The sequence below is a fragment of the Sapajus apella genome, unplaced genomic scaffold, assembly GCF_009761245.1.
Source record: "Sapajus apella isolate SASKATOON/1434 unplaced genomic scaffold, GSC_monkey_1.0 scaffold76, whole genome shotgun sequence".
Lineage (NCBI taxonomy): Eukaryota > Metazoa > Chordata > Mammalia > Primates > Cebidae > Sapajus > Sapajus apella.
Genome location: NW_022437016.1, coordinates 10,212,648 through 10,238,599, shown reverse-complemented (window position 1 = coordinate 10,238,599; position 25,952 = coordinate 10,212,648). Strand labels below are relative to the sequence as shown.

Genomic DNA, 25,952 nt, shown 5'->3' with positions numbered 1-25,952 from the left:
CTTATACTTTCAGGATATGTTTGAAAGCTTACATGAGATAAATAAGGGTATTTTTATTATATCCTTAGAGCAATAACATCTACATAGTCCCACCCCTGAGTTCAGAAAGCAAGAGAGGTCCTTTTAAGAATCTAAAACTCATTAACCTGACATGATAGCAGCTATACAATGAAAAACGCATGGACAATTTTTAATCTAAAAGGCAATAAAACAACCAGGCATGGTGGCTTATGTCTGTAATCCTAGCACTTTGGGAGCCTGAGGCAGGTGGATCACTTGAGATTAGGAGTTTGAGACAAGCCTGGCCAATATGGTGAAACCCCTTCTCTACTAAAAATACAAAAAAATTAGCTGGGTGTGGTGGCGGGTGCCTATAATCCCAGCTACTTGGGAGGCTGAGGCCAGAGAATTGCTTGAACCTGGGAGGCAGAGGTTATAGTGAGCCAAGATCATGCCATTGACATTCCAGCCTGGGTAACAAGAGTGAAACTCTGTCTCAAAAAATAAAAAATTTTATAAAAAGAAAAGAAAATAAAAAAAAAAAAATAAAACTTCTTCCATTTCCTGTATTTTGGCATACCATCCCAAATTCCTACCATTAAAATTACTTTCTTGGGTAGAATATTTTCTTAAAAAGTCCCTTGTAAAACTAGAACTGTTTTCTCAGGTAGAAATATTTTCTTAAAAAGTCTCTTGTAAAACATAATTTATTAACATCCCCTGAAGATGAATATGGATTAGTGCATTCCTCAGTTCTGTGAGAAAAAAACAAAAAATAAAGAAATGGGCCAAAGGACTGTATGGATTTGAGAAAGTGAATTGGCCTGGTCCTGGGAGAGAAGGATTTCACTGATGGAATGCTGTTTGGAGAGTCCCTTCAAAGAATGAGGATAATGTATAATATGGGTTGGCATCAAAAAATGCTTGCTTTCAGTGAGGTCATTTTTCAAAAATTTTCATTATTATTTTTTATACATTTTAAGGGTGATATGATGATTGCCTTGCTGATTCAAATTTAGGACAGTCATTTCCACCCGCCCCCAGACATAGAGGAATATAGTAGTATAGAAGAAGTATTTATCATGGTGAAGAATCTCTGACACTGTCATATTTAAAAATATATTTTTTCTCATAGCTTACGCACATCAGAAACCAGCTATCTGAATGAGGCTTTTTCCTTCTATTCTGCAATCAGACAGAGATCATATTATTCTCAAGTCAATAAAGAGGACAGGTATGTATCTGCCATACTTTTAGAAAGGTGAGGATAGAACTGTCTTTACTCTGCATGGAAACTGTGCAGAAAAGCATACATTTGTTTATAACTTGTAATCATTTACCAGGCTTTATGGAGTGCCTGCTGTGTAGTAGCCCTTTGAAAGCATAAAGTGTATATTACCTATGCAATAAATATCAAAGATGTTGTGACAAATGTCACAATGCCTAAGGAGAGTTGGGTTATTGTTTTATAGGAGATTGGCTTCACATAGATTTAATAGAAAAGAAATGACTCCAAAGCGAAGCTTAGTTACTAACATTTATTCTTTAGTCTGTGTAATCTTAATTCATATCTCTTCAAAAGTCTGGTGACAGCTGTCACGTAGGATCAGGGAATAGCCTGCTAATGCTATTTGAATTTTCTTTTCTTTTTTTTTTCTTTTTCTTTTGGAGACAGAGTGTCGCTCTGTTGCCCAGGCTGGAGTGCAGTGGTGCAATCTCGGCTCACTGCAACTTCTGCCTCCTGGGTTCAAGCAATTCTTCTGCCTCAGCATCCCAAATAGCTGGCATTACAGGTGTGTGCCACCATACCTGCCTAATTTTTTTTTTTTATTTTTTAGTAGAGATGAGGTTTCACCATGTTGGCCAGGCTGATCTCCAACGCTTGACCTCAGGTGATCCACCCACCTCAGCCTCCCGAAGTGCTGGGATTATAGGCATGAGCCACCGCACCTGGTCTGGATTGTGATTTTATTAGTTCCAGATGAGTATGGAATTGTGGAAGAAATCAGAGGTCTGCTGGAGAATCTTTCTTGCTAGCATTCTGGGAATTGTTGGGTAAGAAAGTTCAGGCACAGAAGGTCTGAATATTCTCTCTACCCCCAGCAACAGAACTCACAGTTTTTATATAGTGAAAAGATTATATTCTCTTAGCAATGGAAGAAAACAGTTTTGACATGTTTTTCTTGAGAACACTTTGCAGTTGACTGTTGTAAGCTTTCCAGCTAAACAGTGACATTTTGGGGAAAGCCCCACTCTTGTAAATCTCCTTAATTCCCTTGCATGTCTTGGTCAGACTTGTCTAGGGCCTTTTGCATGGCATATGTAGGGGTGTCAATGATGGAGTGTATATTTTCCATATCTTTCTGTCATCCCCTTACATCAGAAGTTCCATCAATTACTTTTCCCTTAGGTTGTTCTATAGTTTGCTTCACATATTTTCACTACAGATATATTTCCTCCAACCCTAATTAAAAAAAAAAAATTCATGCTATACTATTTGTCTTAATTCTTGGCTAGGTAAATTATATCTTAAAAAATTCAAAAGAGCTATGTAACATTTTATCAGCATTAAGAATACATATAAGCCAAGGACTATTTTAAGCAATAGCAAAACACCTTGTATAATTTACTTTTCTCCATTTTCTAATTTGAAGGGAATTTCACAGTTCATTTAAAAGACAAAGGGAAATTGTCTTGATCTTACTACCCAACAGTCTGATGTATTGCCATAATTGTATGCCTTAATAACAAACATCAAATTTGAATCATTGTCCTGTGCAGTCTCCTAGAGCAGGGCATATTATTTAGAAGTAGCATTATTTGGAATCAGGATGATAAAAACTCTTGCTTTGTGCCAGTAAATTAGAATTAAAGGACAATCCGGGGTACAAAACCTTGACCTTGCTGTATGTGCTTAGGGGGGGCTTTGTTCAGTGGGTAGGTTATTTCTTAGTTCATACAGGGTAAGAGTGCCAGTCAAGATTGCAATCAGCAACAGCTGCTAAAATCAACAGCCAGGAGAGAAAACCAAGTAAGGAAGTATTCCACAATTTCACAGTTCATTTAAAAGGCAAAGTCTTCACTCCTCAAAAGGAACAAGTTCTCTCTGCACTGTCTCGGCAGCTAAGGATTATGTCGAGACCAGAAGGAATAAGTAGTTTGTTCCAGCAATCTCAAGGTTAGTGTCTGTCACTGAGCATAGACCACTCTCAGAACATTTCATTCCATGGGCCCATCCTACTTAGGAGAGGAGATATTGCCATACAGCCACTCCTCCTAGGAGCTGCACACCTCAATTCCTTTGCAGATGGCCAAAGCTGAGCTAGTTGTATATGGAGAAGGTGAAGATTCTCAATACCCAGGAGGCTGTGGGGAGATGTTACAGTTAGCCACCTGGAAGAACAGAGTTTCCTCAGCAAATGTGTAGTTAAAGAGTCGGTGTCTTAAAGTAGTGAGCCTAGCAGGTTGGACAAGGCTGGAATTCTGGAGTTTAGAAGTTTGTTAAGAGCTTAAAAAAACTTAATAAAAAGTTCAATTTTACATTCATATCGGAAAAAACAATTCTGTCACCACTTATGTTGATGTTGATGACATGTCAACATGTCATTTATTGTTCAAAAGAAACAATTCATCAAGTTTTCTTGTTATTATTTTTAGAAAAATAATTTTAAAGAGTATAAGGAGAACGTGTAACTTCAGAAGAGGTAGGGGGGAAACTGAGTAATAAAATTATGATCATTACCATGGAAGGCAGGAAAGGAAAATAAACTCCGTTTATGTTGATGTCAGCATAAGTGGTGACAGTATTAAGTTTTTTTCAGTGGGAAATATGAATGTAAATTGAAGGCTTTAACACTTTGTAATGGTGCTGATGATAAAGAGGGCTTGATGTGGACCCTTCCAGTGAGGGTCACCCTTTTTTTTCTGCAGTTTGATATGGAGTCAGTTGGTAGGCTGTGGGTTGTGGTTCAGTTTATCGGGCTTGATTGAGGTGGCCTCTCGTGTATGAGTGGGCAGCACTGACGCATTCATCTGTGCTTTCCTGCAGTTCATCACAGTGGCTTCTGAAATAGAAAGCACCCACCCACTTCTGTATGCTTATTGAATATAAGGATCAGCTAACTATGGCCTGCTTGCATGCCAAATTGGGCCTTTGGCCTGTTTTTATACTGTGTGACAGTTTAGAATTTTTTTTTTTTTTTTCCATTTTCAAAGGGTTGTAAAAAGGGAAAAGATGAATATGCTATAGGCACCAAATGCGGCCTGCAAAGCTTAAAATATTTACCATCTGGCCCTTTACAGAAAGTTTGCTGGTTGTGTAATCCACGATATAGATTCATAGAACCTATTCTTAATCAAAACAGTAACAGAATTAAGTCATTCATATTTCAGATTTGAATTGACATCATCCTTCTACTAATTTTCTTTGTTTTGAATTCCGCTTTCAACAATGTGTTAGGCTAGATGACTTAAAATACTAAATATGTAGAAATGCTGGATAAAATAAGACAATCATCTTTTAAATGGAAAACCTAGTTGCTAAGAAAGTAAGAAGTCCCTAGTTCATTTTCCCATTAATGTGGTGACCTTGGATTGGAGGCAATTGGTTGGGGTGACATAAAAGAGCAAGAAAGAAGAAAATTGAAACTACAAGGGGAAGTATGATATATAAGAAGGACTGATAAGAAAAAATTATCCTCTTGTATCCTAAAACATGGACTTGATGGGAAAGTTATCATCTTAACAGTGGCTGATTGACATTATTAAAATTAAATGGAGCCAAATCTGGATAGCAATAATATGAAAGAAGAAAGGGGATAAAGAATTAAACCATTCTAATAAGATCCATTTATTGTTCAGAAGAAACATAGAGTAAGTAAAGTTTACTTGTAAATATTTTAAGAAAACTATAAGAAGAATGTGTAACTTCAGAAGAGGTAGAGGGGGAAAGTGAGTAACAAAGTTATGATCATTACAATGAAAGGCAGGAAAGGAAAGTAAACTCCAAATAGTGTAAGTAGTACAAAATAACAATGTAGAAACATATCCAAGTCATAGTTAGTAAAAGTAATCTAAACTTTCCAGTTAAAAGACAGAGATTATCAGTATGCCTCTTAGAAAAACCCAATAATACACTTTTTTTTTTTTGAGACAGAGTTTCACTCTTGTTGCCCAGGCTGGAGTGCAGTGGCACAATTTCGGCTCACCACAACCTCCGCCTCCCGCTTTCAAGCTATTCTCCTGCCTCAGCCTCCCGAGTAGCTGATTACAGGCATGTGCCACCATGCCCAGCTAATTTTTTGTATTTTTACTAGAGACAGGGCCTCTCATGTTGGTCAGGCTGGTCTAGAACTCCTGACTTCAGATGATCCGCCCGCCTTGGCCTCCGAAAGTGCTGGGATTATAGGCATGAGCCACTGTGCCCGGCATAATATACTGTTTTCAAGAGACTCTTCAAGGCCAAGAGTGGTGGCTCACACCTGTTATCCCAATCCTCTGGGTGTCTAAGATGGGAGGATCGCTTGAGACTAGGAGTTTGAGACCAGCCTGGGAAACATAGGAAGACATGGTTTCTATAAAAAATGAAAATAAAAAAATTAGCCAGGTGTGGTGGCACACTCCTGCCATCCTAGTTATTGAGGCTGAGGTAAGAGTTTGCTTGAGCCCAGGAGTTTGAGGCTGCAGTGATTTATGATGATGCCACTGCACTTCAGCCTGGGAAATAGGGCAAGACTCTGTCTCTTTTGGAAAAAAAAAAAAAAAAAAAAGATCCTTCAAAGATGTAAGGTGGACAGAGAAAAATAAATGAGACAGCTACTAAGGGGAAGAAATGTGTATGTATATATGCATTTCTTATGTGTATACTGTGTGTATTTAAGGTAGAAAGTATTATTGATGATAGAGGTTTACTCTGTAATAATAAAAGGAACAATTCAGGAAAATATAAAAATCATAAACTTATATATACCTAATAACATAGCATTATAATAAAGCAAAATGATTTTTTTAAAGTGGGGAAATTAATAAGTGATCTAATGTACATTGGAATTTTTGATATATGATATTTAATAATTTATATATCAAGAAGACAAGAAATTATAAGATTTGAGTAACAGTTTTTCCCATGTGCCTAAAATTGTGTGCAACAATAACAGAATATATGTTATTTTCAACCTTATATGAAAATTTGTGAAATTAACTGATACTTGCCACAACACAAGTTTAATACAAGGTTCAATAAAGTATATGATGTCTAACCATGGTACGATTTTATTAAAAACAAAAATAAAACATAATTTAAAAAAATCAGTAGCTGCACGTGCAGCCCAGCTACTCAGAAGGCTGAGGCAATAAGATTGCTTGAACCCAGGAGTTCAAGTCCAGCCTGGGTAACATAGCAAGATTCCATCACTTAAACAAAAAAATCAATAAGTTGGTCAGTGAGTTAAGGGGATTGCTCGAATCCAGGAGTTCAAGTCCAGCCTGGGCAACATAGCAAGACTGTATCTCTTAAACAAAAAATTCAGTAAGTTGGTCAATCAGTAGACACATTTCTAAGTAACTCATGATCAAAAGAATTTTTAAAAACTTTTATTATGGAAAATGTTGAACACATACAAAAAATATACTGTTGTGAGGCTATTGTATTTGTGATGTAGGATATGGAAAGCAGGAGGAGAAGTCAGGTTTGAATTGATAATTGGTAAGTGTAAAGTGTTATGTGTGAATAGATAAAATATATTGTAAGGGGCATTTAATAAGTTAAAGGATGCATATTGTTACTCCCAGCAACCACTTAAAGAACAATAACAAAGAAGTAGTATAACTAAGAAGCCAATAGATGATATAAAACAGAAACTAAAAAATACTTGATTAACCAAAAAGAAAGCAAAATAGCAACACAGCAAGAGAAGGAGCAAATAGGAAACATCGAGGTGGTAGATATAAATCTAGCCAAAGCAATAATGACATTAAATATAATTGGTCTAAACATATCAAGTAAAAGGCACAGAGATAGTCAAAGCGGACAGAAAATCAGGACCTAAGTATATACTGCCCACAAAAGATGTGAATTTAAATAAAAGGACATAGATAATTGAAAGAAGGATGAAAAAAGGATATGGCATACAAAGAGTAAGCATGAAAAAGTTGGCTTGATTATATTAATAGCAGAAAAGTGAGATTTTAAGAAAAAAAAAACGTTCTTCCTGGAATCCTTTTCACCTCATATTTTCCTACCTGTAGTCTTCCACTCTTTCGTGTATTCTTTTTTTTTTTTTCTTTGAAACAGAGTCTCACTCTGGAGCCCAAGCTGGAGTGCAGTGGTCTGATCTTGGTTCACTGCAACCTCTGCCTCCCGGGTTCAAGAGATTCTCCTGCCTCAGCCTCCCAAGTAGCTGGGATCACAGGCATGAGCCAGCATGCCTGGCTAATTTTTCTATTTTTAGTATATACAATATGTGTTTCGCCATGTTGGCTAGGCTGGTCTTGAACTGCAGACCTTGCGATTGCCCACCTCCACCTCCCAAAGTTTTGGGATTACAGGCGTGAGCCACCTCACCTGGCCCTTGGATTCTTAAACATTTGTTATTTTCTCTAGGAAACATTTTCTCACTCAAGATCTAGACCTGTGGGTTCAAATAGCATTCTTTATTTCTTCTATCATTATATTATTCCATTATGTTTTAAGCATTTATCTCTCTTCTGTATATTTTAAATAATTTTCTGTCTGTAAGATCTGTGAAGAAGGGAATATCTGTAGTTTTTTACAATTGTACTTTTAGCACTTACCATAGTACCTGATGCACGTAAGTTCTCAATAAATATTTGTTGAATGAATGAATATATTAGTAAACAACTTAATCAGTAAGAAATATGTTCAAAAAGATTGTATGTTTATGTGTGGAAATGTTTATATTTGTGCAAAAAAGGATGGAAAAAGTTTTAAAAGCCATCAAAAAATTGGAAAAATCAAAAAGCATTCTTTTCTTTAATTAGTAATTTTTCATTTATCTTCCATAGACCTGAATTGGTAGTTAAGAAGTTACGATATTATGCAAGATTTATAGTAGTTTGTCTTCTTCTCAACAAAATGGATGTTGTAAAGGATCTGGTAAAGGTAAATGCACTTTAAAATAGTTAAAATTCTAATCTCTAATTGTATATGGATAGTCTTATTTTTTAAAACTAGATTTTAGGTTAAAATAATTTTGATATATCAAAATAACGACAACATTCAAAGTGTACTAACTTCAGCCAAGGATAATGATAAAAAATTTTCCAATTCTTTTCATGTTACAAATACACTAATCTGAGATAATTATCTTGATTCCTTGCTTTTGTCCCTTCTATGTGTTTTACATTTCAAAGCTCATCAATGGATGGCTGGAATGCAAACAAACAAAAATACTTAGTTTAAGAGAAAATAATTGAAATATTATGTCAAGAAAAAGCACATAACATTTTACAAAGGCATTGGGAATGATTTTAGTTTTCCCCCCACTTTAGAGCTTCTGTATCAAGTCTCTCCTTCATTAACTCAGGCGATTAAGAGTTAACTGTCTTCAGATCCACAGGATACCTGTAATGCATATTAAATTATGGTTGCACCCTGTACTCAATAGGTTTAATGGCATACTTAATTTTGTTTCAAGTACAACATACCAATTGGTTTTTTGGGGTTTGTTTGTTTGTTTGTTTTACCTAGCTGGCACATTTATTGGCATTAACACAAGACCCTTCCCTTTCCAGCACTAGGAAGCCATGCCCAAAGTGTGTCCCTCTGCCCCATTTTTGCGAAAACTCTCAGGCCTTAGCAGTAGCCTGAGCTGCCCCCAGGGCTGTGAGTTGCCGAATCTTCTGGCTCATCATTTCCATGACAGCCTGTTTCATGGCATGCTTCTTCTGGAGAGCTGGTTTGATTTTCTCCATCTGCTTAGTTAGAACATCTGTCTTCCTCTTGAAGAAATCCTTGGCATCCTCAGCTGTCTTCTCTACATAGTACCCAGTTCCCACATCATTGAGTACGTGTTCCACATCATGTAGCTTCCCAGGGACATACGTGGAACTCATCAGTGGGACGAGTAATTCTTTCCCCTCGTTGCTCTTGTTCAGCCCGTTCAGTCAGTCACTGGCTTCCACATACCTGGTCTATACCACTTTGGGCTGGGTAGTGGATGTGGACAAGAACTCCACTTCCTGGTCCAGCTGGTTCTTGAGCATTTCTAGATGTGGCAGATTCCGCTCTGTGATGTTAATCGACTGCTCCATGTTTGGAAGAAGGACCAACGAAAAGCTGTTTGGGACAAGGTTTTACTCTGTCACCCAGGCTGGAGTGCAGTGGCACAATCTTGTCTCACTGCAACCTCTGCCTACCTGGCTCAAGCAATCCTTTTACCTTAACTTCCTGAGTAGCTGGGATCATAGGCTTAAGCCACCACTCCTAGCTAATTTTTGTGTTTTTGTAGAGACAGAGTTTCACCTTGTTGCCCAGGTTAATCTTGTACTCATGAGTTCAAGCAATCTGCCAGCCTCGGCCTGCCGAAGTGCTGGGATTATAGACATGAGCCACTGTACCCAGCTCAACATGCCAGTTTTGACAAGGCCACCAGAAGTAGCCCTCTGTACTCCTTTTCTACTTTCCTTTATACCCAGTTACCATTAAAAATATTTCCAAAACACTGTATAATATAAATCCAAATAAAGTCAGGAAGTATTTTTAGAAATATATAATTTTTTATAGTGGTAGGGTCTTACTATGTTGCCTAGGCTGGCCTAGAAATCCTGGCCTCAAATGATCCTCCCACCTCGACCTCCCAAAAGGCTGGGATTATGGGTGTGAGACACTGCATCCAGCCTCATTTTTTTTTTTTAATGCTAAAGTTTTGAATTTGTCTTTTCTGATTTTTCATTAATTAATGTATTGCTGATGTAGTATTGATAGGAAATAGATCTCTGTGAAGACTTCATTTGGTGGGTATTATTCTGAAGTTTGTGACTTTTGAAGAAAATTTATGTAGTTTTCATCTTTGTTTTTGGCTATAATCAGGACTACATATTGATAATCAAATTTTGTAAGTGTGTCAGTTTTGTCAGCAAAATGGTTCTATATGGCTGTGTATTTTTATGGGTTTTTTAATAACCTTTTTTGTGATATTTTTAAAATCAGGAATTGTCAGATGAAATTGAAGATTATACTCACCGATTTAATACTGAAGATCAAGTAGAATGGAACTTGGTGCTTCAGGAAGTAGCAGCTTTCATTGAGGTCAGTTTTAATAAGAAAAATCATAATTATTGGCCGGGTATGGTGGCTCATCCCTGTAATCCCAACACTTTGGGAGGCTAAGGTGGGTGGATCACCTGAGGTCAGGAGTTTGAGACAAGCCTGGATGATATGGTGAAATCCTGTCTTTACTGAAAATACAAAAAAATTAGCTGGGTGTGGTAGCGGGCGCCTGTAATCCCAGCTACTCGGGAGGCTGAGGCGGGAGAATCACTTGAACCTGGGAGGCATAGGTTGAGCCGAGATCAATCCACTGGACTTCAACCTGGGCAACAAGAGTGAAACTCATCTCAAAAAAAAGAAAGAAAAATCATAATTATTGATAAATAAATGATCATAATTATCAATAAATAAATGACCATGTAGTTTATGTTTTTGTTGTGTCTATATGTCAAGAAGAAGGAATAACTTATTATATTGATAGTCTTAGCCATTTATTAACTGTTTATTGCTTTTTTATTTAGGCGGACCCTGTAATGGTACTAAATGATGATAATACCATTGTTATCACATCAAATCGCCTTGCTGAAACAGGAGCCCCATTGCTGGAACAGGGCATGATTGTGGGACAGTTGTCTCTGGCTGATGCACTCATTATTGGTAATTGTAATAATCAGGTAAAGAATTGTGAAGGGATTATGATTAAAATTCACTGTGGAAAATAGTGCTATTGATGATCACAGAATTATTTTCTTATAAATATCCTAACATCCACTTGTGAGGAAATGGCTGATTAAATTATGCTCTGTGCACATCTGGAATATATTACAGATATTTAAATAGTTTAGAAAGAATTTTTAATAATCTAGGAAGATACTCCTGATACAGTAAATGAAAATAAACTTGCCATGGAGCCATGTAAGCAGAATTATTTCATATATGTTAGAATGTCTATGTGTATACACATAGGATAAAGACTAGGAAGAAATTTTACAAATAGGTAAGTTTTATCTCTGAGTAGTCAAATTATAGGTGATTTTTATTTTACTTTTTACAACACTGTAAAGTTTCAAAAATTTCTGGCCAGGCGCCGTGGCTCATGTCTTTAATCCCAGCACTTTGGGAGGCCAAGGCGGGCAGATCACCTGAGGTCAGGAGTTGAAGACCATTCTGGCCAACGTGGTGAAACCCTGTCTCTACAAAAACACACAAAAAATTAACCAGGCATGATAGCAGGTACCTGTAATCCCAGCTACTGGGGCGGCTGAGGCAGGAGAATTGCTTGAACCTGGGAGGTGGAGGTTGCAGTGAGCCAAGATCATACCACTATACTCCATCCTGGTCAACAGAATGAGACTGTGTCTCAAAGAAAACTGAAAAAAAAAAAAGTTTCGGCCGGGCGCGGTGGCTCAAGCCTGTAATCCCAGCACTTTGGGAGGCCGAGGCGGGTGGATCACGAGGTCAAGAGATCGAGACCATCCTGGTCAACATGGTGAAACCCCGTCTCTACCAAAAATACAAAAAATTAGCTGGGCATGGTGGTGCGTGCCTGTAATCCCAGCTACTCAGGAGGCTGAGGCAGGAGAATTGCCTGAACCGAGGAGGCGGAGGTTGCGGTGAGCCGAGATCGCGCCATTGCACTCCAGCCTGGGTAACAAGAGCGAAACTCCGTCTCAAAAAAAAAAAAAAAAAAAAAAGTTTCCAAATGTCTATATATTACTTTCCAATCAAGCAAAAAGATATGAGGAGGAGTTGGTGGTTTTTTTTTGTTCGTTTGATTTTTTGAGACAGTCTTGCTCTGTCACCCAGGTTGAAGTGCAGTGGCACAGTCTTGGCTCACTGCAACTTTTGTCTCTCAGATTCAAGCAATTCTCCCACCTCAGCCTCCTGAGTAGCTGGGATTACAGGCACATGCCACCACATCTGGCTAATTTTTTTATTTTTAGTAGAGACAGGGTATCATCATGTTCGCCAGGTTGGTCTTGAACTCCTGACCTCAAGTGATCCTCCTGTCTCAGCTTCTCAAAGTGTTGGGATTACAAATGTAAGCCACTGCACCCAGCCAGAGGTTGTTTTTGTGTAAATTTTTTAAAAGTGAATTTCAAGTGTTTTTTAATGACAGAATAGCCCCATGATGATGAGATTTAACACACTGGAAATGAAATTTACTGAAAATTATGGGATGTTGAAAAAGTCACCAGTAAATACATTTTTCTTATGTTTTTTAACAAGTTTAATTTTGGATCCTATCCTAGCATCTGTCAATCGTTTTTGTTATTATTAGATTTTTCTGGTACCGTATTTCTCCATTTTTGGCTTTTGTGACCCTTATTTTGCAAATGTCTACATTACAACATTTTAAAAACTAGTGTATGAGTATACTAAATGGAAAAATTTTGAAACATATTTATGGTTTGTATAGTTATATTATCTGAAGACTTGGTATTTTTCTCACTTTATTTTTTTAATTCAAAGAAAATTTTTCTAATCAGAAAAATATAAAATAAAACCAGATGAGATATCACTAATCCAGTTGTCTAAAAACAAAAGAGACCAAGAAACTGATAATAGCGTATCCTGGCAAGTAGTACAAGAACTGAATATTTCATACTTTATAGAAATGTAAATTGATAGATTCACTTTAGAAAAATGGCAGACATTATGTAGTACAGCTAAATATATGCACACTCTATGACTAAGCAGTTCCAATTTTTTTTATTGATCTGTAAGAGTTTCTAATATATTCTACGTGAAAGTCCTTTGTCAGATTTATGTACTGAACTATCTTTTCCCTACTCTTGTCTTGCCTTTTACTTTCTTCTGACATCTCCTCTCTCTTTCTCTCCTTTTTTTCCCAAACATCTGTTAAAATATTTATTAGTGCCTACTCTATGCCAGACCCTGTTCCAGGTACTGAGATTCCAGTAAACAGAAGTCCTTAATTTTAATGTAGTCCAATTTATAATTCTTTTCCTTTCTTCTAAGAGCTTTTTTGTGCCCTATTTTGAGAAATTGTTGCTTACTTTACCTTTCATATTTAGATCTATGATCTCTTTGGGATTTATTTTAGTGTGAAGTATGGGTCAAACTTTCTTTCTGAATTTCCAGTAGATGTAGCAACATTTACTTTTAAAAAGACCATTTTTTCCTACCACAGTGTAGTGTCACTTTTACCATAAATCCAGTGTTCAAATATATTTGAGTCTGATTCTGTTCCTTTGGTTTGTATGTCTATTATGCTGATACTTCTGACTTCATTATTATGGCATTGTAATAAGCCTCGATATGTTGTAGTAAATGAAAAATTGATTTTGTTTTCTAATTTTTTCTCTTTTGTTGATTCTTACTTATTTTTATTTCCTTCTTCCTAATTTGAATTTGCTTAGATAACTGACTTTATTTTTATTTTTGAGACAGAGTCTTACTTTATCCCTTAGGCTGGAGTGCAGTGGCATGATCTCAGCCCACAGCAACTTCTGCCTGCCGGGTTCAAGTGATTCTCCTGCCTCAACCTCCTGAGTAGCTGGGATTACAGGCATGTGCTACCACACTCAGCTAATTTTTGTATTTTTAGTAGAAACGGTTTTGCCAATGTTGGCCAGCTGGGTCTTGAACTCCTGACCCCAGGTGATTCCCCTGCCCCTGACTTCCCAGAGTGTTGGGATTATAGGTGTGAGTCACTGCACCCAGCCAAATAACTGACTTTAGAACTTCTTCCTCGTCTAATCTAATATAAAAATCCCTGGGCTGGGCATGGTGGCTCACGACTGTAATCCCAGCACTTTGGGAGGCTGAGCAGGGCAGATTGCCTGAGGGTCAGGAGTTTTAGACCAGCCTAGCCAACATGGTAAAATTGTCTCTCCTAAAAATACAAAAATTAGCCAAGTATGATGGCATGCACCTGTAATCCTACCTACTCGGGAGGCAGAGGCAGGAAAATTGCTTGAACCCAGGAGGCGGAGGTTCCAGTGAGCCAAGATCGCACCACTGCACTCCAGCCTGGGCAGCAGAACAAGACTCCATCTCTAAATAATAAAATAAATAAAATAAAAATCCAACACTGTAAAATTCTCTTTAAGCATTACTTGAATTTCATTCTACAGATTTTGATACTTTGTATTTTTTAATCCTGTTCCTTCTATAATATTTTATATTTTATTTCAGTTGAAAGTATTTTCTAATTTTTTGTGAATCCTTTTTTAGACCTTTACCAACAGTATATTGCATATCCCTAACTCTCACTATGTTGCCAGGCTGATCTCAAGCTCCTGGCCTTGAATGATCCTCTCACCTTGGCCTTCCAAAGTTCTGAAATTACAGGCGTGACCCGCCACACCTAGACTTTTGCATGTTATGTATGATGTTTGTATCATCCTGTTTGAGTTTCTTATTGTTTCTCTTAACTGCATCAGAGGTGCCTATTTTCTTCATGTGTTTTATGATTTTGGGTTGTGAGTTTCCTTTGTTGTAATTCTATCAGCTAGAATTCTATAAGACCTGAATTGAGGATGCCTTCTTCCAATGATGATCTGCGTTGCATTTTCCCTGCAAAACTTAGGGGCACTATCAGTTTTTGTTCTCTTTAAGTGAAAAACCTTATAGATTTTTGAGCCATGCAAATAATGGTAATTCAGGTTTTCAAACCACATGAGAATCAGCATATGGCCATGAATTCTTAGGGGAGACATTTCTTTATCTCTTCTCAGAAAAAAAGGCTAAGGTAGAGTTCTTTCATGTTTATGTCTGTGGAGCAGATTTGTTTCTAGTGTACTCCTCTGAGGCTGTATCTTTTTGTGCTTCCAGTTTTATTTGGGCATGGGTATATGTATGGGAGGGCTGGTCTTCCAACCATCCAACCAGTTCTTAGCCCGGAGCCCCATGCTACCCTTACTATAGGAAAGCAAGGCGTTAGTGCCCACTTATCTCCTTAAACCTCTTCCTCTTCTTTAATCTCCACCTCTTGTGAAACCTCTTACTCTCTTACAGGCTTATCTCTGCATTTCACTGGGTAGTGTTGATGGATACCTTTATGCCACTGGAAACAGAAGCTATGTTTTAACTTTTTGTTATAGAGATGGTTTTTTGATTCCTTATATGAAAGTGTGAATTTGATAATGCTAATTTAGTAATGAGCTATAGAAGTGATCCCTGAAGTATAGTCTTGTGATGCTAATCTATTAATGACTTGTAATGAGAGGTAAAGTTCAGCAGAAGAGTCATTCATTCATGCAGCTAATATTCATTGAGTGCCAGTTATGTACAGGGCAATAGGGATGATTAGAACTAAAAATATAAAAAATAAGAAACCCAAACAATAAGCTTTCCTAAAGGAGCTTAGAATCTAGTTGTGAAGACAAACATTAATCAAGTAACCACTTTGATAAATATCAAGTAGCCACATCAACAAATGTGACAAAAGAAGTATATGATTCAACTGTCTACGAGCAAGGGATTTGACCTAGTTTGGGAAGTTGTTGAAAGTTTTTCTGAGAACAACTGTTTGAGCTAAGAACTAAGGGTAGTAGAAGTTAACCATGAAAAAAGCAGAGTATACCAGGCATCAGGAAAAGCACGTGGCAAGGCCTGGAATCCGAGGGGGGGCATGGTGAGTATGAGACATTAATAGAAGGCTAAACTGGCTGCAACCCAGAGAACAAAGGAAACTACAAGTAGATGAGAGATAGGTAGGGCTGTATTAACAGGGCTTGATACTGAATGCTAAGTAATTTGTCTGTATCCTATGTGTATTGGACAACCAGCAAAAGTTTTGATGCAAGGGGAGGAACATGATGAGGCCAGAATTTTGGAATGATCATTTTGGTTATAGTTAGGAAAACAGATTGGAGCCAGAATGGGAGAAGCAGAGCAGTTAGGAAATTGTTTTAGTAATCTAAGTGAGTAATGATAATATCTTCAAGTAAAGAGGTGGTGGTGATTATGGAGCCAGTGGACACACACACACACACACACACACACACACACACACACTAAATGAGTTAAATGTTTGAAAGTACAGTTAGTAATCTTCATAAACTTATTCTCATCTTAACTAAATAATTCCTCTTTTTTTATTTGATAGAAATAGGTACTTTAAAAAAGTCTCATCTGTTTCAACATCTGCATTCCTGAAGCTCTATATAAGTATTATTAAAATTGGAAAAAGATACAGACTTAAACTTGAATTAATTAGACCGTCTGAATAAAAAAAAAGATACAGACTTAAATATTGTATAGGGCCAAAATCTATGGAAGAAATTACCACAAATATGGATCACAGTTGTATTTCAGCATAGCTAATTTGCCAAAAGTTAGCTCTTTTTCCTTCATGTAGCAAGGATTGCTATCAAACTTCTGTGTGTAGAATTTGGGCTGGAAGGCCGGGCATGGCAGCTTACACCTATAATCTCAGCACTTTGGGAGGCTGAGGCGGGTAGATGACTTGAGGTCAGGAGTTTGACACTGGCCTGGCCAACATGGCAAAACCCTGTCTCTACTAAAAATACAAAAATTAGCCAGGTGTGATGGCACACACCTGTAATCCCAGCTACTCCTGAGGCTGAGGCAGGAGGATTGCTTGAACACAGGAGGCCGATGTTGCAGTGGGCCGAAATTACACTACTGTACTGCAGCCTGGGCAGCAGAGCAAGACTCTATCTCAAAAGGAAAAAAAAACAAAAAAAAAGAATCTGGGCTGGAGATCCTTGTGGTGTTAGTGAAAAACTTGCCCCTCACATAGCATACTACCTACACGTGTGAATTCATCCACCAGTCTGTGGAAGTTAGCATGTTTGTAGAACCTAATATACTATCTGTGCCTCTCTTTTCTGTTTTTTTTTTTTTTTTTTGAGATGGAGTCTCACTCTGTCATCCAGGCTGGAGTGCAATGGTGTGATGTCAGCTTACTGCAGCCTTTGCCTCCCAGGTTTAAGTGATTATCCTGCCTTAGCCTCCTGCATAGCTGGGATTACAGGCATCCGCCACCAGGCCCAGCTAATTTTTGTATTTTTAGTAGAGATGGGTTTTACCATGTTGGCCAGGCTGGTCTCGAGACCTCAGGTGATCCACATGTCTTGGCTTCCCAAAGTGCTAGGATTATAGGCGTGAGTCACCATGCTCAGCCCCTCTGTGCTTTCACAACTACTGAAAAAAAAACCTGAGAAAGTTTATTTATCAGTAGACATGTATATGGCTGGAGAGGTATGTGATAAAGCAAATATAAAAAATGCTTATTATAGGATCTAGATAATGAACATATGGATATCTCTACAGAATTCTTCCAATCTTTCCATCGCTTGAAAATTTTCATAATGAAATAGTAGAGAAAAAGGTACCCAAAGCCCTGAAGTACTTGTGAAAGCCAAAACTAGTAACGTGATAAAAGATTTCAAAATCTGTATGTTGCATTAAGGCTAGGTTGTGTTTTGTTTTTTTTTTTTTCTTGCAGGTTAAGTTCAGTGAACTAACTGTTGATATGTTCCGGATGTTACAAGCTCTGGAAAGGGAGCCAATGAATTTAGCTTCCCAGATGAATAAACCAGGAATGCAGGTAATCTTCTCTTTTACGTTTGCCAGTTTGATGACCCTCTGGCTGCTGCTTCTCCTCACAGAATGCAGCTGATTATTCAATAAATACTACAAACTTTAATAAATAATTCTTTTGATGAGACTTGGAGAAATAGATAAGCATAATCACAGTAAGACTGAGTCAAAATAAGACTTACTTGATACTTGATAAGGGCATTGATAATTCATTGGTCAAATGCAGCATATATGTATAATGTTTTCTGTGTGTAAATATAGGAATCAGCTGACAAGCCTACTAGACGAGAAAACCCCCACAAGTATCTGCTCTACAAACCAACCTTCAGCCAACTATATACCTTCTTAGCAGCATCTTTTAAGGTATGTGTGATCCAGTACTTTTTACTATAAGGTGAAAGTGCACCCTAAGAGAATCTAAGAGTCACTCTTTTAAAAAAATATTTAAGAGCTTAAGTAAAATATAAAAATTAAAAATTGCCTTTAGAATAACGATCCTGATAATAGCTATTTTTGTTTTGTTTCATTTCTTTTTTTTTTTTTTACTCCTGGTAAGCTGTGAAATAGCCATTTTTGGAATGAAAATTTATTGTGATGTTGTGATTGTTCCCATCATTAATTAATGAGAATAGTGGTTTTCCTTCCTCCGGTTTTTTATTGCTTAACGATTTCAGGTGTAACAATGCAAACTGAAAAATGAAAGCAGAGTGCCTAGGCCTCTTTTATACTCAAGGAGCTCTTGAAACATTTAGATCATCTGACAGAACTATGAGAAATAGGAGAATTCTTCCCAAAGTCTATGTAGAGAAAGCCGCAGAGGGGACTTTGTCCTTTAGCCATATAGTCAGGATCTTTACTTCTCCATTCAACTTTTCAGAGAATATTCTCTAAATGATGGGGTTTTTGAAGCAGAGAATGTCTTCACAACTTTTGATGATAGTTATAGATTAATAATGAATCCCTGCTGTGTATATAATTTTAAAGTCTGAACCAAGAAGGGTCTCTTCCCTTGGAAAAGGCAGCAGTGTGTTCTAATTTATCCCACAACTTTAAAATGTCATGAACTTTAAATAAAACCATGTTGTTTATCCCTGTTTGTTGTTTTGTGTATGTGATTTTCTTTAATTTCAGGAGCTGCCTGCCAATAGTGTGCTTCTGATTTACCTGTCGGCCACTGGCGTTTTCCCCACAGGTCGTTCTGATAGTGAAGGTACAATAAAGGAATGCTCCCTGTTGTGAGCAGGGCTTGAATTCTCTTTATTTTCTACAAGACGATGGCCCATAGCCCACAGATCATCTCAAGCTATCTAGACAGACTTCCAAATTTGAAACCTGGTCTTGCTGATTGGCAATTTTGTAGATACCCCAGTCTGTCATACTTTCTGAAATGTTGTTTGTCAAAGCCCATAAATCATCAGAAAATTCATATATTAAATGCATGCTTCACTATCAAATTTATCAAAAGCATAATATATAAATACATTTAGATATACATAAGGAGTTTGATGTTTTGAAGTTGAAAAGGATGATGGGATAACCAAGCCTAATTATCTATTTCACATCTTTGAATTTTTCTGAGCTTTCAGTGCACTGGGGAATCCGGTCAATGGCTACATGATGGCTGAAAGTCTTTGTAGAAATCAGTGTATTTTTGTAACTGTGAAAGTTCAAGCCCTTGTCATGATTTTGTTTCTGTCCTTTATTTTGTTTTATGGATTTAATCTGTAGAATATCGGGATGCTGTTTCAGAATAAAAACTTAAAAAAATGTCCATAACATATGAGTCCAGAAATTGGTCAGAATAGATAAGTAACTTGGATGTAAATAAGATGTTTAAATCTTTGTCTGCACCAAAAAAAAAAAAAAAAAAGTTCTTAACATTTTCCTCTTCATTTGTTTGTTGAAATTTGCATTCCTTTATAAATGCATGTCCTTGCCATCTTCCTTGCATGACCTATAGATTCTCTTAAAATGTTAAAATGAAAACAAAACAAATCTCTTTAGTCTTTTCATTGCAGTGAATTTTTTTAAGAAATGAAATATAATACAACATTAAAAGTAATGTAAAATCTTAAACTACTTTAGTTTTATAATAATAAAGTTAATAACTTTAATTTATATTTGTCTTTATGTCTAATATACTGTTAAATCAAGTTTTTTAGGTCTCTGTTTAACATAATGACTTTTTAACTTTTTTCAAAGTATGATAGGTAATAGCTGAATGGTCCTTTGAGAAAGATTATCTGGACATTCCACAGTTGCTATTTCATTTAGACAAGAGTTTAGCTAATTCATACAAATTTAGTGGGAAAAGGCTAACTTCAGAACCAGAACTAAAGTACTTCGTATGATAGTGATAATAATGGAGTTTTTGCATGCTGAAATCTGGCAAAACATTCTTAAAGGTGAAGTTTTTGTGAATGACAATTTTCAAATTCTATTCAAATGTTTTCCTAAATTTTACAGTTAGTGGCTCATTTAAAATTATATTTATGCCGGGCGCGGTGGCTCACGCCTGTAATCCTAGCACTTTGGGAGGCTGAGGTGGATGGATCACCTGAGGTCAGGAGTTCAAGACCAGCCTGGCCATCATGGTGAAACCCCATCTTTAAAAAAAAAAAAAAAATACGTTTACTTAAGAGATTAAGATTTCATTCTTAAAAAAAAATTATTTTATTTTGCAGCTTTCTTTTTTTCTGAGACAGAGTCTCACTCTGTTGTTCAGGCTGGAGTGCAGTGGTATGATCATAGCTTACTGCAGCCTCAAACTCCCTGGCTAAAGTGATTCTCCCACCTCAGCCTCCTGAGTAACCGAGAATATAGGCACCTGCCCCCATGCTTGGCTAATTTTTAAAATGTTTTTGTAGAGACACGGTCTCACTATATTGCCCAAGCTGGTCTGGAACTCCTGGCCTCATGTAATCCTCCTGCCTCAACCTCCCAAAGTGCTGGGATTACAGCCATGAGCAACCAAGTCTGACCAACTTTCTATTAAAATAATATTGTTAAACCTGAGATTGTAAGTGTGCTTGAAATGTAAAGGTCATTTTGAACATCCCAGATCTCCATTTCTTTTATTACTTAGAATAATGATTCCATAGATTCTTGTTTTGTTTCTCATTATGTTCTGTTTGAAGAACTGCTGAATAATTAATGATTTTTTAAAGTGTTGAAACTGACAACATATTGAAGTAATTTAAATACTCCATTAAATTAAAATGTTAAATTTTAAAATAATTTAAATGTTGTTTAATTCTCTTCCCTTGTATCAGTAAGGGATTCACACAGTACTTTTGTATTTGAACATCAGGTCAGTGTTAGTCTTCAGCTGAAGTCTAGGATTCTTCCCTTTGCTTTTATAGGTCCTTATGATTTTGGAGGTGTACTTACTAATAGTAACCGGGATATTATTAATGGAGATGCCATCCACAAACGAAATCAGTCCCACAAGGAAATGCACTGGTATGTATTCTTGTGTCTCCTCTTATTCTAAAAATTATTTCTCTGTCTATATATAGAAAATATATTAAGTAAAATGGGGAGTTTTTTCTGGTACTAGAATGATTCCCTTAGACTAAGATTTAGGGACAGACTGGAAACACTTATTTGGATTCCAGCAATAATTCAGGCTCTGTCTATCCTAGGAAATTAGAATTTTTGGTTGATACTCATTGGACAAATATTTTATTTAGTGTTATATGACACACTATTTAGTCACTAGGGATATGTCAGCTAAGAAAATGGCATTCTAGTTGGAGACAGTAAATATATACATAAATAAATATGTCAGGACGTGATACATATGACATCAATATGAACTTAAAAATTTTTTTTTTCTTTAGAGAGAGAGTCTTGCTCTGTCACTCAGATTAGTCTTGATTTCCTAGCCTTAACTGATCCTCCCACCTCAGCATCCCAAAGTACTAGGATTACAGGCATGAGCCACTGTGTTCGGCCCAAATTTTTTTTAATGTTATTTTTTGGGGACAAGCATGGTGGCTCATGCCTGTAATCCCAGCACTTTGGGAAGCCAAGGTGGGCAGATCACCTGAAGTCGGACTTTGAGACCAGCCTGACGAACATGGAGAAACCCCGTCTCTACTAAAAATACAAAAAATTATCCAGGTGTGGTGGCACATGGCTGTAATCCCAGCTACTCGGGAGGCTGAGGTAGGGTAATTGCTTGAACCCAGGAGGCGGAGGTTTTGGTGAGCTGAGATTGCGCCTGCGCTCCAGCCTGGGCAACAAGAGCAAAACTCCGTCTCAAAAAAAAAAGAAGTTTTTTTTAATTGAAATATAATCATTGTACATGTTCGTGGGGTACATAATGATGTTTCTATACTTATAATGTATAGTAATCAGATCTGAGTAATTAGCCAATCATGATCCCAAACATCCATTCTTTCTGTTGGGAACATTTAATGTCTTTCCTCTAGCTATTTAAAACTATATAATATAGGCTGGGAGTGGTGACTCAATGCCTGTAATCCCAGCACTTTGGGAGGCCGAGATGGGTGGATCATTTGAGGTCAGGAGTTGGAGACCAGCCTGGCCAACATGAAACCCCATCTCTACTAAAAATACAGAATTAGCCAGGCATGGTGGCTCACACCTGTGGTCCTAGCTACTCAGGAGGCCGAGGCGGAAGAATCACTTGAACCCATCAGGTCGAGGTTGTAGTAAACCGAGATTGTGCTCTGGCCTGGGTGACAGAGTGAGACTCTATGTCAAAAAAACAAAAAAGAGAAAATAAAAACGATATAACATATTATTACCTATAGTCATCCTTCAGTGGTCTAGAACACTAGAATCTAGCTATAATTTTGTATTCTTTAACAAATCTCTTCCCTATCCCTCCCTTCCTCTGTCCTTTCCAGCCTCTAGTATTGAAATTTTTTTTTAAGATGGAGTCTTGCTCTGTCACCCAGGCTGGAGTGCAGTGGCATGATCTTGGCTTACTACAAGCTCCGTCTCTCAGGTTGAAGCGATTCTCCTGCCTCAGCCTCCGAAGTAGCTGGGATTACAGGCGGCCACCACCACGCCCAGCTAAGTTTTATATTTTTCATAGAGATGGGGTTTCGCCATGTTGGCCAGTCTGGTCCTGGACTCCTGGCCTCAGGTGAACCACCTGCCTCGGCCTCCCATAGTGCTAGGATTACAGTCATGAGCCACTGTGCCTGGCCTGAATTTCTTAATACAAGGGTTTTTTTTTTGTTTAATATAGCACAAATGAATATTGTTACATGATTTCAAATAGACCTTCAGGCCAGGAGCAGTGACTCACACCTGTGATCCCAAAGTTTTAGGAGGCTGAGGTAGGAGGATCACTTGAACCCAGGAGTTTGAGACCAGCCTGGGCAGTATAGTGAGAGTCCATCTCTACAAAAATTCTTTTTGAAAAAATGCAAAAAATACAAAAATAGCGTTTCATCTATGAAAGTTCTTTCTTTCTTTCTTTTTTTTTTTTTTTTGAGACAGAGTTTCACTCTGCTGCCCAGGATGGAGTGCAGTGGCATGATCTCGGCACACTGCAACCTTTGCCTTCTGGGTTCAAGTGATTCTCCTGCCTCAGCCTCCCAAGTAGCTGAGATTACAGCCATGCATCACCATGCCCAACTAATTTTTGTATTTTTAGTAGAGACGGGTTTTCACCATGTTGTTCCAGGCTAGTCTCGAACTTCTGACCTCAAGCAATATGCCTACCTCGGCCTCCCACAGTGCTGGGATTACAGGCATGAGCCAGTATGCCCAGAGTTCGTTCTGTTTTTAAGCATAAAAACTTCATTGCTTGGGCCACTGTTGACTTTAGAATTTCTCTAGCTGAGAGCAATCTGGTTATAAAGAAAACTGGACTGGTCTAAAAATTCGTTTCTAATACAGATTGAATGTCCCTTATCTGAAATGTGTGGGACCAGAAATGTTTCGGGTTTGGATTTTTCCATATTTTGGACTATTTGCATGTAGATAGTAAGATACCTTGGGGATGGGACTCATAAAATTTATTTATGTTTCATGTACACCTCATACACATTGCCTGAAAGTAATTTTATTTTTCCCTTTGACATCCCAAATAAATTATTTGTTGTGCACCTGTATGACTATGATCTGTCATGTGAGGTCAGGTTTGGAATTTTCTACGTGTGGCATCATGTTGGCTCTCAAAACCTTTTTGGACTTTGGAGCATTTTAAGTTTTGGATTTTCAGATTAGGAATGCTGAACCTATACTGCATGATCACTTACGTGTGGAATCTAAAAAAGTTGCACTCAGAAGCAAAGTGCAACTGTAGTTATGAGGAGCTAAGGACTGGGGAAAATAGGGAGATATTGGTTAAAGGGTGCAACCTCTCAGTTGTAAGATAAATAACATTTAAAGTACGGCATGGTGACAATAATTAAAAACACTATATTGGCTGGGCGAGGTGGCTTATGCCTGTAATCCCAGCATTTTGGGAGGCCAAGGTGGGTGAATCACCTGAGGTCTGGAGCTCGAGACCAGCCTGGCAACATGGTGAAATCCTGTCTCTATTAAAAATGCAAAAAATTAGCTGGGCGTGGTGGCACATACCTGTAATCCCAGCTACTTGGGAGGCTGAGGCAGGAGAATTGCTTGAACCGGGGAGGTGGAGGTTGCAGTGAGCTGAGATTGTGCCGCTGCAATCCAGTCTGGGCGACAGAGTAAGACTCCATCTCACATACATACATACATACATACATATATACATACATACAGTATTGTTGGACTGAGTGTGGTGGCTCATGTCCATAATCCCAGCCCTTTGGGAGGCTGAAATGGGAAGATTGCTGGAGTTCATGACCAGCCTTGGCAATATAACAGGATCTTGTGTCTACTAATTAAAAAAATGAGCCAGGCATGGTAGTGCATGCCCATGATCCCAGCTACTCAAGAGACTGAGACAGGAGTATCACTTGAGCCTGGGAGATTGGGGCTTCAGTGAGCTATGATCTTGCCACTGCACTACAGCCTTGGTGACAGAGTGAGACCCTATCTCAAAAAACAACAACGACAAAAATTATTGTTTACTTGAAATTTTCTAAAAGAGTAAAGCTTACATGTCCTCTATGCCTACCCCCACCCCTGCTCACACACACAAAGGGTAACTGTGTGGGAATGGAGGTGTTGATAGATTTGATCATGGTAATCACTGTGTAATGTATACGTTAACAAGTTATCACGTTGTATACCTTGAATATATACAATTTTTATTAATAAAAGAAAAACTTTTTGAAATATAATGCAGTTTAATATTGCTCATTGAAACATTTATATATTTACATTTACATTAGCATCTATCTACATACAGGCATCGTGTACTTAACCATAGGAAAGACAGCATGCACACCAAAATTCTGACCTTACACAGTGGCTCTCACATGGATGTTACTGGACTTCAGCCTTTGGGTTCAGTAGCTCTTCTGTGGCCCAGTTAAACTGCACGTTTAACAAGCCCTTGATGCAGCTGTTCAGAGGAAACATAAAGTATAGTAAAAGATAGTCAGGCGCAGTGACTCATGCTCTTAATCTTAGCACTTTGGGAGCTGAGGTGGGCAGATTGAGCCCAGGAGTTTGAGACCAACCTGGGCAACATGGAACAACTCCATCTCTACTAAAAATAGAAAAATTAGCCGAGTGTGTTGGTAGACACCTGCAATCCCAACTATTCAGGAGGCTGAGGTGGGAGGATCATGTGAGCGTGGTACATGGAGTTTGCATTGAGCTGAGATTGTACCATACAACTCCACTGTAGCCTGCGCCACAGAGCAAGATGGTGTCGTTACAAAAAAAAAAGTGACAGTAAAAAGGTTTTCAGTCAGGCGTGGTGGCTCATGCCTGTAATCCAAGCACTTTGGGAGACCGAGGCGGGTGAATCTTAAGATCAAGACCATCCTGGCCAACATGGGGAAACCCTGTCTCTACTAAAATACAAAAAATTTGCTAGGTGTGGTGGTGTGCACCTATAATCCCAGCTGCTTGGGAGGCTGAGGCAGGGGAATTGCTTGAACTCAGGAGGTGGAGGTTGCAGTGAGCCAAGATCATGCCACTGTACTACAGCCTGGTGACAGAGCAAGACTCCATCTCAAACAAAACAAAACAAAAATGTTTTCATACTTACTACCTGCAATATTAAGATGTAGCTTGAAATATTAAAAATCTTTAAAACAGAGAT

At 37.9% G+C, this 25,952-nt stretch overlaps 1 protein-coding gene and 1 pseudogene across 5 annotated transcripts in view; one reads left to right on the top strand and one right to left on the bottom strand.

Moving 5' to 3' along the window:
- Positions 1–25,952, top strand: part of SCAI (suppressor of cancer cell invasion) — a 180,008-nt gene that overhangs the window by 116,359 nt on the left and 37,697 nt on the right. For all 5 annotated transcript variants that reach the window (XR_004260865.1, XM_032251586.1, XM_032251585.1 and 2 more), the window contains 8 exons: positions 1,136–1,234; positions 8,023–8,119; positions 10,169–10,267; positions 10,750–10,902; positions 17,670–17,771; positions 18,026–18,127; positions 18,896–18,974; positions 21,127–21,226. Coding sequence is in view for 4 of the 5 variants with exons in the window: in XM_032251586.1 (XP_032107477.1) it covers positions 1,136–1,234; positions 8,023–8,119; positions 10,169–10,267; positions 10,750–10,902; positions 17,670–17,771; positions 18,026–18,127; positions 18,896–18,974; positions 21,127–21,226 (831 nt within the window). In the remaining variant the exon portion in view is untranslated. The remainder of the gene's footprint in view (positions 1–1,135; positions 1,235–8,022; positions 8,120–10,168; positions 10,268–10,749; positions 10,903–17,669; positions 17,772–18,025; positions 18,128–18,895; positions 18,975–21,126; positions 21,227–25,952) is intronic.
- Positions 8,698–9,285, bottom strand: LOC116532437 (annotated as a pseudogene).